The following is a 15,483-nucleotide window of genomic DNA, read 5'->3' on the forward strand; positions in this document are numbered from 1 at the left end:
ACGGGAAGTAATTTCAATGATTTCCATTTCGTTTTCCGTGAACATCGGAGGTCCTTCTAAACATGGACTCTAAAGGAAAACCATAGTTTTAGATTTTTCCACATGGGTTTAGATTCCCTCTGAGCATCAGCACACACACACACACACACACACACACACACACACACACACACACACACACACACGCACACACACACACACACACACACACACACACACACACACACACACACACACACACACACACACTCAGATTTATTCAGCACATTTCATTTAAACTGAATTGCTTCTCACAGGCTCTCACAGTTGGGGGTTCCAGTGTCTGGCAAAGTGTTCAAAACCACAAAGACCCTGAGAGAGCGGAGTGGGCGGAGCCGTGGAGGGAGAATGAGGTGGTTGGACGTGGAGTTTGGTCGATCTTCAAACGATTTTTTTTTTCTGGGATCCTTACACGGCCTGATCAAACCGGCCCATTGGCACCGACCTGGGTCACCCCGTTAGGAGGGCTCTGATGGTCCTGCCATGGTTACCCCGCTGCCAAGCCCATGCTTCAACAATCCTTTTACGTTACTGTACAAAGTACACAAGTGATTTGTCCAATGTATACACACCTAAAGATGAATTTTGAGTAATTTGTGAATTATCCAGGCTAGTCTTTCTTCTTCCAGAGCTGTTTTGCTTTGGTTTAAGTTGATCGAACGCATTTTACGACCCGTGGCAGTTTTAGGGCCAACAAACGATCAAATGAACACAATAAAAAATGACATCTGTGGATCTATACTTGAGTTCTGTACATGAGTTGGAGCCACATCAAGCTTTAATCGTTTGTTTCTTGGCACACACCATGCAGCGATTTATAAAAGAAGCACCAGTAGAGGCTGGAATTATTATTTTTTATGTAATACACAGAGCAAGCAAAGCTCCACTGTGAGCTTTAAAGAAGCCTGTGGATCCTTTTATTATTGTTATTATTCATCTAGAAAGGCTTTAGTTTGTCTTTGTACTGAAGGGATAATGATGCCTTTGCTATTGTTTCTCTGTTACTGAGTAGAAAGAACAATGGAGAGAAATAATCAGATTCAGACTGTTTTAAATGTCACACTAACGTACCATCGACTACAAACCCAATGAGTATATACTGTCCTCTGTATACTATAAATATGATTAGGATGATGAGCGTTCCCACTGAAGTGTGCTTTCAAGTTTCCCAAGATGCATTTGGAACCTACAAGGACAACAACCTTGTTCACACTGATGCTAAATATCTCTGTTTATTCTCCACCTTTACTTTGAAAGTTCTGAAAACATTTGAAGTGAGAAAGTGACCAAGTAGAATATCAACATGTGCTCATTTCATCCATAAAACTCACTTAAACACATTATAGTCACACATTTTCAGAAACTTCATTGTGCTACGAATTAAACTTCCTGTTAACTTCAAAACAAGAGCCCTATTTACAAAAGAGTTACAAAACGAATGGAAGACAAGGAGAGATGTTTTTTATGAGTAGTATATTAGTATGAGTTCTTCTTCTTCTTCTTCTTCTTCTTCTTCTTCTTCTTCTTCTTCTTCTTCTTCTTCTTCTTCTTCTTCTTCTTCTTCTTCTTCTTCTTCTTCTTCTTCTTCTTCTTCTTCTTCTTCTTCTTCTTCTTCTTCTTCTTCTTCTTCTTCATTCTACAGCGGTTGGAAACCAAGGATCATTACCGCCCACAAAGATCCACCATGTCAACAAAGATTCAGTTTTCTTCTTTTCAAACTGCCCGTTTTTTCTTTAAAAATATGATGTCAGACCTTTGGAGCCTCAGGGATACATGTTGGCTGTTTCCCAACGCTGGCATTCATCTTCACCTTTACCCTTTGTTGCTTTGCTGGGTTCCAGCTCTCAGACACTGGTGATGGAGGGAGAATATCTAATGGCTCTGGTGCTGAAATGGAGAACGGTGTTAGACCAGGTCACACCAAAGGACAGCTCTCTGGGGGCGTCCAGGGCTCGTTTGATTGGACGGGATGTCTGAAAATAGATGCTGTGATGGTGTGTGAGTGGCTGGAGGGAGTGAATCAACCTGTTTACGCATCAACAATGTAGGGTGTAAAGGGCCAAAGGTGGGATGGGTTTAAGCACTGGAGAGAGAGCTAGCTGAATGCTAACGTAACGCAGCCCAAAGGGAAATGGACATTTTAGAGTTATTGTCTAATACCTTGAATAGTTAGAACTGTTGGGACACTCTTTGTTCATTTAGATGTCACTATAGCACTATCCTTATAGTAGAACCAATGGTGACTTTCAGTCATTCGGTGCCCAAGGCAGGAGTGGACTTTACTTTAGTTTGCAACAAAAATCTTAAAACCAAAGAACGCAGTGTGCAAACAACACAATAGAACTATATAGAATAGAACAAGAATTACTAAATATCTTAATAATAAAAAAGGCAATGTAATGAGGGAGGTAAAATAATTAAAAGAAATGTCAGTTTGGGGGTGCTAACCCTATCCCCAACCCTTTTTAGGTTCACAAATTGTTTTATCATAATTTTATTTGAAGTTAATGTTTGTAAGAAATAACAATTCATTATTTTATTTACTTTTTTTTTTTAAAGCTATAGGGAGCCATTGCAAAAGAGTCAAAGAGCCACATGAGGCTCCAGATCCCTCCACCCAACCCAAAATGTGCCAACATAGCTCCAAAAGTGTCGTAATTTAGCGAATGGCACATAAAGACATCCTTCATGACACCTGAGTCATGCTAATGACAGCGTAATGTCAGCTTTATGTATAAAACATCAAGTGTTACTGGATTTTTATACTTCAAGACCTCTTCAGTTTTTGATGCTACTTTTATATTGTATTTTAGAAAATGTAGAGGCAGGTCACCGATTCCCTTCTTCATAGTAAAGTGGACACGTCTGCTCTGCTGGTAGATAGTTGGGAATGGTGTTAAACACAAATGGAAGTGTGACTGAATTATTTTTAATCCATTAGACTTCATTGGTTTTCCCATTTGTCACCCTGAGGCCAACCCTCCTCTTAAAGTACTTCACAAGTACCAAACCCACTTCACACAAATCCTGGCTGCCTCACAGTGTCGCGGGTGTGTGTGTGTGTGTGTGTGTGTGTGTGTGTGTGTACGTGTGAACGTGACACTTTTTTTTTTTTTTTTTTACCAGATATACAGCTATTATAGAAGCGCGGTGCTGGATAATGTGAGAAGCAACAGATGTGGGTGTGTGTTTGTGTTTGTGTGCACACTGTGGGATGGTGAGAAGGGTTTAAATGCCACAACTGTTCAGTCTTTCTTTCTTTTTACGAGTTTAAAAAAAAAAAAAAAGCAACCAGCAACAGAAGGTGGAGGAACAGGAACAAACGTCTTAATCAGCTCCACACTATGTGAACAGGGAGGATTTCTGCAACCTTTATTTAATCCCAGCAGCTTGTGTGAACTTCTTCCCACATTTTGCAACATCTCGAAAACTGGGAAAATAATGACACTCAGCAATATTTGAAGCTACGCCCAAAAACGTGCCTGGATGTGTTCTTTTTTTTCTGTGTCAGCAGGAGGACAATTTGTTCTCTGTCTGCACCTTTGTCTGTTATAACGTGACTAAAGTCATGATGCATTCAATAAGTACTTCAATAGTTAACAAATCTGTCTTTTTACATTATTTATTTCAACGTGCGTAACTTAGTTTAACACAGCTATGAGGGGGATTATTTTTGGTCCATAGTTGACCAATTAAAGTGGTAGTTTTTCACTTTTTTGTTAGATTTTTTTTTTTTTCAATTGTTGCCTAAAACCTTTAAAATATACTTATTATTATTATTATTATTATTATTATTATTATTATTATTATTATTATTATTATTATTATTATTATTATTAATATTAATATAGGTTTGGGTTCCGTCCATCCGTCCAAGTTAAAGTGGACAGCTTTTCTCAGAAATTGTTTAAGATAGGATAACTAAATTCGATGTGTGGCTTCAGGGTATCAATACCTTGCTGGAGTTCGAAAATGAGAAGCACGCATTATTTTTTCTGGAGTTAAAGCCCTTGTTCCGTTTTTTTTTTTACTTTGGTGAGTTTGTGTGTTTTGACCTACCACTGTTGCCATAGTAGTCGGTAGTCGCCATCTTGAAAGCCCATGGTCTACTGGTCTCTACTAACTAAATTATTGTATTTTCGGCTTGAAAAAACATATGTTTGTGAGTATGTTTACGTGTACTGTTTAATAACACTCCTTAGATTGTGTTTGTGATAGTTAAGCATAAATGGTGTGTTATATAAATCACTGCCGATCGCGGTAAATGTTAGCATTAGCATATACATGGGTTTTCCCATAGACGTTAGCATGAAGCGAGCGGACTTTTTGTGTAGTGGTATTTTTTATCCCCCGCCACAAATTGTGGAAGGGAATATAGGATTGAGCTCCGTCTGAGTTAAAGGGGACGGCTTTTCTCATAAACTGTTTAAGATAGGATAACCACATTTGGTGTGTGGCTTTAGGGTATCAATACCTTGATAGAGTTCGAAGATGAGAAGCGCACAATTATTTTTTCCAGAGTTATTGCCTTTGTTCTTTTTTTTTTTTTTTTTTTTTTTTGACGGGGGATGTTGATGACAGTTTTTTGTTAGATTGATTTCTAACACACATTATTTTGCACCATATTCATTTTAATAACTTTTAAAAATGGGACTACTTTACAGTTCTAGAGCCTGTGTTCCTCCATCTTGAAATCATGTGACTGATGATGTCACATGGCCCCACTGCCTGTAAACATCCCATTGTTTTCTATTAGAGTGAAACATTTAGCCTGATTTTTAGATCATTTAGTAGATTTTTAGATCATTTAGTAGATTTTTAAATCATTTAGTAGCTTTTGGTTGCTCAAAATAATCAGGAAAAGTTAAAGATGTCGATGTAAACCTCTTTTGTTTACCAAAAGACAATAAAAACAATTGTGACCTGAAAAAAATATGTAACTGCTGGGGGTGACAGTTCTACCTCTGCGGTTTGGTAGTAGACAATGAGGCAGAGAAGAAGAGCTCTCCTAAGGGGAGCGTTTGTATCTGTATGCGCTTTCGTTTCGTTTTGTGTTGCGTTGTGGGGTTCATCATTTTCTGTTGTGTTGATTGACCCAACTTCAAATGACACTTTTCCCTGTTTCAACATCTTTACTAGATATTAAACTTCCTGAAATCATACCAAACATTCTAAATATTGTTAATAGAGTCAACTACTGTTATTAATTTGTATTGTAATTATTTAATGCTTCAGATAATTTATGTAAACAGGATGTTATGCTAAAATCACATAAGATTAAGTTGAAAGGGCAACGTTAGCCACACTGCTAACCCTTAGCAACAGCCGTATGATTGTAGATGTTTCTGCCGTGACATGTCACCAGATAAACTGGTGACCAGTTGAACTAATACACCAACAGCTTTATCTGCCCTTGTACCAGAGCCTTGTCAGATTTGTACGTAGTCATAATAATCTGAACCGCTTGTTCATCACAACACATTAAAACACACTTCAGATATGATAACACGATCACTAGACGAACCATAACACACAGTGGAAGGTTTTTCACGGGATTATCGGTGGAATTGTACAGATTTGTTCTAGAAATTATAATTCACATTGTTGTCTCATTAAATGTTAGAACCTAGTTTAATCTGAACACATTTTTTTATGGCGGTGGCTTTCTGTACGGTTGTCATATCAATATACCGTACACAGCGCCTTTCATTGGCCAGTTTAGGTCATGTGACTAAGACTAAACCTAATACTAACCCTAAAAATTGTTGCGATATAGGGTTATAACCTAACCCTAACCCTTAGATGCTACGTACGTGTACTTTGGTAAACGTACCAGTAGCAGTGGGGGGTGTCAAAGACAAACCATCTATTAATGGGATACATTTTGTGTTTTTTTATGTGAGCTTTTAGGGCCACCGTACAAATGTGAGTAATGTAAATCTCAGATTAATTAGAATAAAAGAAGATGTGGCTAAAAAACCAAAAACTTTGATCAGGGCATTTTGGTCTTAACGTATATACAGTAACCCTTGTGTTAGTGTTTGTGTGTGAGGGATTTCAATGAAAGCTTTTGTCTCGGAAACACTTATACACTCTTGTGTGTGTGTGTGCGTGTGTGTGCGTGCGTGTGTGTGCGTGTGTGTTCCTGGACAGTGGTGAGAGACTTTGTGATTGAGATGAACTGCAGCATAGGGCAGGAAGGTCGGGTGATCTTATGATCCGTGGTGGTAGGACACGTATCACAGCACGACATACGCTCCTACGGGGACTGCACACACACACACACACACACACACACTGACACAGCAGTAGCGGAACATCGTTGGTCTGGTCCTACGCCCACATGTTTTATGGCTGAACGTCCTCCTAGCCAAGGTTTCCCTCCCCACTGATGAAGACTGGCACGGCCCCCACATCCTGTCTTTCTCCTCCTACATATGGTTTTCACATATGTCCCGTCTTCACTGTTTGGATTAGCCTGCCAAGGTCAAATGTAGGTCAGCGGTGGAAACTCTGAGCTCCTTTACTTCTCTAACTCTGAAGCTTTGAAGGCAAAGCTCGGGGGGGCTTTTCTGTGAAATTGTATCACGTTTCTCCTTCTTGACCCTCCAGCAGTTGGTCACGCATTCATATCCACTCACACACACACACACACTATGGCATGTTTGCCGTATTCCCTTTTGTCTCCAGTCGATGTGTTTTTGACAGAAGTTTGACCTTGATTTTACCCTCTGTGTTCAGAGGGAGGGGGGACGCTCTTTGTCGCTGTCACGTTCTGAATGGATGGATAAATGTTTGGGTGGTGGGAGGCGGGCGGGAATGGACGGATGATAGAGACGTCTGAGGGTCTGAGGCCAGCACCAGAAAAAAATCACACACCCGAGGTCATCAAACAATACTTTTGGCAAGAAGAAACAATTATTGCATGAATATAGTTCATAATGAACATGTCATGTTTTTGATAAAATGGGAAAAAAAAAAAAATCCAAAATTTGGAATAAACTGGGATGACCTTAAATATTACTCTGTTGTGTATATTGACGATGTTATGGACCATTTTGTGCAAAATTGATTGTAAAGTTGCAATATTTTTGACTGTTATTTTGTCACTTTTTGTCATCTGACGGCCAAAATAGATTTCAAAGTGACTGAAATAGTTTTATTGAAATATTGGTATTTTAATAGTCTGATGTGCGGTACCCAAAGTAAACACACAAAATATCAGAAAAAACATACAATATGAAAAATACAGAAAAATACACAAAATGACTCACAAAACACAAAAGATCACTGGAAAAATACATAAAATGACACAAATAAAACACACAATATGACTGCATAAATACACAAAATGACTCTAAAAAGAAGACGTAAGAAATTTATTCTTGTGGTCGCTGGAATTCTAATTTTCAGTTAATTTTCATTTTTTCGATTTTGTTAAAAAATTAGGGGGAAATGTCAGTTATGGAATTATATTCACTCAATAATTGTTTCTTCTTGTCAAAAGTATTGTTTTATGAGTTTGGGGGAAATAACTGGGATTATTTTAAGACCTTTATACAGTATAATACTCTGCTGTGTGTATTGATGATGTTATGGACAATTTTGCACAAAATTATTCCCAAAGTAAAAATATTTTTGATCATTTTTTTGTCACTTTCTGTCATCTGATGGTTAAAATAGATTTAATTGTTTTGTTGATGAAGTGTTTCATCATTGTCAACATTTTAGTTCTAGATATGACACAAACCAGTGGTTTATACTGTATATATAATACAGACCTGTTTGAACCACAGAAAACAATGCATTTTAACAATCATACAGTATATCCTACTTTGCACTTCCACGATTAAATTATATGAAAAGTGTGTGAGACACAGACAATATCCAAGCAATAAGTTACATATCACCTAAATGTACTTGATTTTGTGATTCATTTTTTTTTATTTTGGGAAAACCTCAACAATTTGCTTTTAAAAACAACTGCCATCATGTGATATGAATTTGTGATTCCTAAGCAATTATTGTAAAGTTTATTTGAATTTGTGTATTTTGAGGTACTGCGATATTTACAATCAAATTAGTTGATCATTTACATTTTACATAATGATTGATTTCTTCTGCAGGCCAAATTGGATGCTCTAAAGGGCCGGAATTGGCCCCCAGGCCATTCATTTGACACGTTACGTAAACAAATGCTTTGACGTAAATTTATTTGACAATTATGTGTTTTTCGATAAATTGCAAAAACCGTCACCAGGGTACATCACTAACACTCCTGTCACCAATTCCAGCGACCACAAGAATAATGTTCTCACTTCTTATATATTATGATTAAATCTCAGATGTCTTTGTTTTACCAAAGGGAAAACAAACACAACTACCACATTTTTGCTTATTTTTGCCCTTTTTCTGCAACTACACCAAACTTTCCATATTTTAACCTATTTTCATCACTTTTTCTTGTCATATTTTTGCTCCTTTTAATGTATTTTTGTTACATTACTCCCATTTCTGACACTTTTTCATCATAATTCAATGAGTTTTCTGCACATTTTTCCGACTTTCAAGTTATTTTCAGCACTTATAAACACTTTCCACCACTTTTTCACCCAATGTCACATATGTTGACCCATTATTGTCACTTTAAACCTCTTTTCACCATATTTCATGCTTATTTTTGCCAATTTAACCACATTCACCATTTGTCATGCCCCTTATTTGTTTAAACTAATTGTTCTAATATTGACACTTTTTACTACTTTTTTTGTCCACTCTAATTTGCAACTTTTTATCAATTTCTGTGGTTTTTAAAATCCCATTTCACCACCTTTTCCACCATTTTTAGTCACTTTGAACCCATTTTATTTGTGATTTAAACAAAGATTTCCATCTTTAAGATGACTATAATAATAATAATAATAAACGTTCCTGGATAACAGTGGATATTATTCAGATGAATAAATAAATGTGGTTATCACAGATTCATAAAACAATGGACCATCATTTTACTGACTTTATGGATGGACCCCAAAAATCTCTCCCCTTTATTCCCCCTTATAGATGGTCCTGTCTCCACATGACTGTTCTTCAATGTTCATGTCTGTGTTCAACCACCTTCAGCTACTGTAGGGGTCCCTGCTCTCTGGAAGCTTTATTTTGGGGGTCCCTGCTCTCTGGAACCATTATTTTGGGGTCCCTGCTCTCTGGAAGCTTTATTTTGGGGGTCCCTGCTCTCTGGAACCATTATTTTGGGGTCCCTGTTCAATGGAACCTTTATTTTGGGGTCCCTGCTCAATGGAACCTTTATTTTGGGGGTTCCTGCTCTCTGGAACCTTTATTTTGGGGGTCCCTGCTCAATGGAACCTTTATTTTGGGGGTTCCTGCTCTCTGGAACCTTTATTTTGGGGGTTCCTGCTCTCTGGAACCTTTATTTTGGGGGTCCCTGCTCAATGGAACCTTTATTTTGGGGTCCCTGCTCTCTGGAACCATTATTTTGGGGTCCCTGCTCAATGGAACCTTTATTTTGGGGATCGCGGCCTAAAAAGATTGAGAACCGCTGCGTGAACTTATCAGGTTTTAGGGTGAAACGAGAGAATAGTGATGTGTGCCAGCGTCCCACGCTCACGTCATTGAAACATCTGAGATTGATTAATGAGGAGAATACAGAGCTAACCATGGCGGTGTCATGGTTCGTCTCAGTCAGTGAGATACTTTAGTCTACTGCTGTATTGTATTTGGTAGTTTTGGCCTGGAGTTCAAAGCTGAGGGAATAAATCATTCATCAGCAGAACCAGGAAGGAAAACAGTGCTTGGGTTTCACTGACCATCAGACCAGCTTTCTGAGCCGTTTCTCTAAAGTTTGACCCCCGTCCATGAAACCCTGCACCACTTTATCATACAGTCAATCACCTGTTTACTGTCCAGACATCTAGAAACTGGTTGTGTAACGAGTACTGATATGAATTAAACTGGGCTTTAAGCCTTTACTTGTCATGTATATACAGTATGTTGTTACACATATATATTGAAATTTGTCCTCTGCAATTTAACTCATATCCTACTCAAGTAGAAATGCTGTTACTAGTTACTCCCCCCCCCCCCCCCCACGTTTATTTTTGGTAATAAATCTTGCCACAGTTCCCTTGAATACATTAAACCTATCATGTATAAACCTAAAAAGGAAGAAACTAAATCTTCCACAAGTTAATTTATTTTCCACAAAAGCGTCTGTATAAAATCTGTGTGTTTTGCGATTAAAGTTTTGTATTTTTGATGTTATATTGTGTTTTTTGAGTCATATTTGTGTATTCTTGTTGTTATTTTGTATATTTTTCAGTCATTTTGTGTGAATTTATTGTTTTATGTTTATTGTGAGTCAATGAGTGGGTTTTTGCAGTACTTTTGGTTGTTTTTGGAGCCATATTTTGTTTTTGTTTTTGTTTTTCTGTCAATTTGTATATTTTTAGTGATTTTTTGTGTTTTGTGAGTCATTTTGTGTATTTTTGCAGTTCCTTGTGTATTTTCCTATCATTTTGTGCATTTCTACGGTCATTTTGTATGATTTTCTGTTCTATTGTGATATTTTAGCATTTTGTGAGTCACTTTGTGTATTTTTGTTATTTTTTTCAGTTCTTTGTGTATTTTTCTGTCATATTGTGTATTTATGCAGTCATATTGTATGGTTTTCTGTAATTCTGTAGAGCTCTTTTGTGTTTTGTGAGTCATTTTGTGTGTTTTTGAAGTTTTTTGTTTATTTTTCTGTTATTTTGTGTATTTCTTTGTCATCTTTGTCTGTGTGTTCTCATTTATCTTTGTGTGTTTACTTTAGGTTCTGTGTAAAATCTGCACGTGTGTACAGTAAACATCTCACTTATGAACTTACAAATAATCACAAAATAATCATTTACTCAGTAACGGTTGGGTGTAGAAATGTAACGGATTATTTTTGTTATTCCAGATCCGTGCAGATGGACCTCCTCATGGTGGCGTCCAGTACGAGACAATACCTGTGATAAAGGACAGCAGCCCCGTCCTCAGAGACATGGCTTTTTCTCTGGACCGCAATTACCTCTACGTGATGTCTGAGAGACAGGTAGGTGGTGTTTGCATATGTAAAACGTGTGTAAATGTGTGTGTGTCACCTCTCGCTCTCCTAATCCACCTCCTACTGGTGACTATTAATAACCTGATGGCTCAGCGGGAGAGACACTACGATAGAGGTTGATAATGAATGAGGGCAGGGACAAAGAAAGGAAATAAAAGGAAGGATGACGGAAGAAAGTGGCAGAAGAATAGAACAGAAGCAGAAAAAAAAACTAAGGAAAGAATCAGCTCATGAGAAGAAATGGAACATTTTTTTTTTATTTATGACTGACTCTGCAAAAAGAATGGGAATTCCGTTCGTCGTCTCTTTCTCCAACATTACCTGCAGCCATCTGTGAGTAAAGCTGTGACAGTTTCCTGTCCAACAGGCAGAAGAAATAAACAGTCTAATTTTGATAGATGCAGAAAATTACACAAAAAAATGACATAAATACACAAAAGATCACTACAGAAATACACAAAATGACAGAAAAACATAAAATATGACTGCATAAATACACAAAAAACTGCAAAAATACACAAAATGACTCTAAAAACAAACAAAAAAAATGCAAAAACCCACTCATTGACTCAAAATAAACAGAAAACAACAAATGCACACAAAGTGACAGAAGAATATACAAAACTACAACAATAATACACAAATATAACAACAAAAATACAAAACTTTAATCACAAAACACACAGGACAAGTACAGAAACACACAAAATGACAGAAAAATATACTAAATAACAATACAAAATAGAAAGAACAAAACAAAAATACACACAAAATGAAAGAAAAGTAGCCAAAATGACACGTAGTGGCTCCTGTAGTCAGATAGAATATCATGTGTATCTTTTTTTACTTTCTTTAGCTCATAACCAACACGACCTGCTGTGTAAATGATTCTTTTTATTCCAGACACTCAAACCAAAGCAAACATAAGGAGTGACAGGTCTGTTAGTTCACCTGCTGTTTGAATTTATAAAAAGCAACAACTTTATTTTTAAACAAGCAACACTTTTCAGATTCAGGATCAGCGTCTGCACTACAGTGAAAACACAGAAACATTTACTGTTGAAATGCTTTACTGGTTATTAAACTTCCTGCAATCACACCAAACATGTTGAATAGAATACGGTTAATACATTTAACAACTGTTATTCATTTTACACAAAATAACTACAGATTGCTACAGAAATGCACAAAATGACAGAAAAACATAAAATATGACTGTATAAATACTCAAAATTACATACAAAACACAAAAATACATAAAATACCAGAAAAACAGACATTATGACTGCAGAAATACTGCAGAATGGGTTAAAAAACTACACAAGTAGTGGGTCGTCTTCTGATCGAGAGGTTGGGGGTTCGATCCCAGTACCTGACTATGTGTCGAAGTGTCCTTGGGCAAGACACTGAACCCTAAGTTGTTCCCAGTGGTCGACTAGCGCCTTGCATGGCAGTCCTGTCCCACTGGTGTGTGAATGTGAGAGTGATTGGGTGAATGAGACTGTTACAGTGGTGATAAAGCTCTATATAAATCATGTCCATTTACCATTTACAAAAAAAAAACGCAAAATGACTCACAAAACACAAAAGATCACAATAATGACAAAATGACTCCAAAAACAAACAAAAGAACTGCAAAAAATCTACTTATTGACTCAAAAAAAAACAAAAAAATGCACAAAACAACAACAAAAATGCACAAATATGACTCCATGAACACAATATAACAACAAAAATATGTAAGGCAGTAGCTACACACACACAAAGATACACCGTACTGCACACACACACACACACACATTTTATGAATCAGACGTAAATGCTCACTCAGCTGAGCTTCAGAAGGAGGTCAAAGGTTAATGTGACATCAATGTTTTCATCAGAGCGACTTCTCCTCGTACCTCCAGGAAATCCGACCCAAATTGGACGACACGCTCGATTAAAGATGAACTAATTAGTGTGAAACGGTCAGAGGTCGACGTCTCTGATGATCTCACATGTGACTTATTTTATTAACGTGTGCAGCGATACTTGTCTGTGTGTGAGTCATAATGACAGAACAAAGGCTATTGTCTGTTGTGTGTGTGTTGATGGAGGCTTTTCGGCTACATTTGTTATGGTTTTCTACTTTTTTTGCAGTTTTTTTTTTGTATTTTTCTGTCATTATTTTTATTTTTGTTTTTGTTTTGTTTATTTTGTCATTTTTTTGCATTTCTGTTGTCGTTTATTGTGTTATTTGTGTTTGTCTCTGTAGGTTTTTAGAGTCATTTTGTGTTTTCTTGAATCCTTGTATGTATTTTGTAAAATATTTAGAATTCTTTTGGGTATTTTGTGCTTTTTTGTTGTCGTTCATTGTCTTATTTGTCATCTTATGTATTTTAGTTGTTGTTTTTTTCCAGTTCTTTTCTAGATTTTTCTATTATTAAGTGTAATTTTGTTTTTGTTTTGTGCATTCTTCCATCATTTTGTTCAATTTCCTGTCATTTTGTACATTTTTGTTGTCACTTTTTTGTCTTTTTTAGAGACATTTGTGTTTTTTTTTCTTGTCATTTTATGTATTTTGTTATTGTTTTGTGAGTTTCTGGAGTCATCTTGTGTATTTTGTGGTTGTTTGTAAAATTGTTGAAGTTATTTTGTGTGTTTTTCTGTTATTTTCTGCATTTCTGTTGTTATTTATTATGTTTTCTTAGTTTTTTTGCAGTCCTTTTGTGTATGTTTCTGTTATTAAGTGTATTTTTATTGTCATCTTGTGTATTCTCCTGTCATTTTGTTTATTTTCTTGTTATTTTGTGCATTTTTTTTTTTTGTCTTTTTAGAGACATTTTTTGTATTTTTTTCTCATTTCATGTATTTTATTGTCGTTTTGTAAGTTTTTTTTAAACATTTTGTGTATTCTATTTTCCGTTTTAAGTATTTTCAGAATCAACTTATGTATTTTGTTGTTGTTTGTAAAATTGTTGGACTGCTTTTGTATATTTTGTGTTTTAGTAGTCGTTTTGTGTACTTTTTGTTAAGTCATTTTATGTGTTCTAAATGTTTTGCATATCTTTAAACTCATTTCCTGTCATTTTTTGTTTATTTTTCTGTAATTGTTTGCATTTTTTTAATTTATTTTTTTATTGTGATATCTATGTCATTTTGTGTATTTTTGTTGGTCTTTGTGTGTATTTTGTCATTTTGTCTGTTTTTGTTGTTTTACATATGTTTAGAATGTGTGTTTTTTCGCTTTGTGTGTTTCACTTGTGGTTTTGTGTATTCTAGGAATCATTTCATTTTATTTTGTGTATTTGTTTTGAAGGCCACATGTGGCAGCAGTTCCACACATCTGTCCGTACCGAGATGTCGCGCTGACTCTGGAAGGCAAACTTTACTCCATCCAACATTCCCTTACACAACTGTCTTTATTCCACTTCCTGTCTGAGTCACACTCACTGCGTTCTGTTGAGTTGATTTGTTCCTATTTTCACACGCACACACACACACTCGCTCACCTTGAAGCATGTCTAATGGCTCTTTGGTTTCACCGTTCCATCCATGACGCGTCGCCTATGTTCAACACTGTTTTTGTTTTTCGGCTTTAATGACGATAACGTTCACCATATTAATGATGTGGTGGGATGAGATCGGCCCAACGTGACGCAGCGCTGTGGAACTGATGAAAAAACCCCGGCTCACTGACTTTCTCGTGTGTGTGTGCGTATGTGTGTGTTTGTGTGTGTGTGTGTGTGTGTGTGCGCGCTCCCACAGCCTCCTCCAAGGTGCTACATCATTACTGACATTCTTGAAACACGTAACGGGGCAGGCTCTCAGCTTGTGATTTATCCATAGGAAGCTCCACGTGTGTAATATGGCACTTCTATTAAAACTCTCTCTCTCACACACACACACACGTACACACGTACACGTACGCACACACACATGCTGAGCTCATGATTTCTGTGTTCAACTCATGCAACCTTACAGAAAGAAGGTCATTGGCGCTTCATCCAAGGCTTCTGAGCGCAGGCTTGTTCTAGTTTCCTCCAATAGGAGAAGGAGTAGGATGTAGTGTGTGTGTGTGTGTGTGTGTGTGTGTGTGCGTGCGCGCGTGTGTGTGTGGAATGGATTTGGATTCTGGCCATGGTACTCCTCCTCAAGACACTTCTCACTGCTCATGTTTGAGTCATGCTCCATGTGCATGTATACTGTATGTACTGTACATCCCTCTGTGTTAAACTGATCGTACAGTTTTTCTACTTCCTGTCTTTTCCACAAATGACCCGAGTAGAAAAAAGGTTGAAACAGAAATAGAGCAAAAATCTTTTTCTGCAACATTGAAATGTTTCATTCACTTTCAG

The 15,483-nt window shown here is 36.9% G+C and overlaps 1 protein-coding gene across 2 annotated transcripts in view; it reads left to right on the forward strand.

Annotated features, from left to right (window-relative positions):
* plxna2 (plexin A2) overlaps nt 1–15,483 on the forward strand; it is a 259,815-nt gene that overhangs the window by 110,546 nt on the left and 133,786 nt on the right. For both annotated transcript variants that reach the window (XM_028452432.1, XM_028452433.1), the window contains exon 4: nt 11,000–11,134. In XM_028452432.1, the coding sequence (XP_028308233.1) occupies nt 11,000–11,134 (135 nt within the window). The remainder of the gene's footprint in view (nt 1–10,999; nt 11,135–15,483) is intronic.

Source organism: Gouania willdenowi, chromosome 7 (genome assembly GCF_900634775.1).
Source record: "Gouania willdenowi chromosome 7, fGouWil2.1, whole genome shotgun sequence".
NCBI lineage: Eukaryota > Metazoa > Chordata > Actinopteri > Blenniiformes > Gobiesocidae > Gouania > Gouania willdenowi.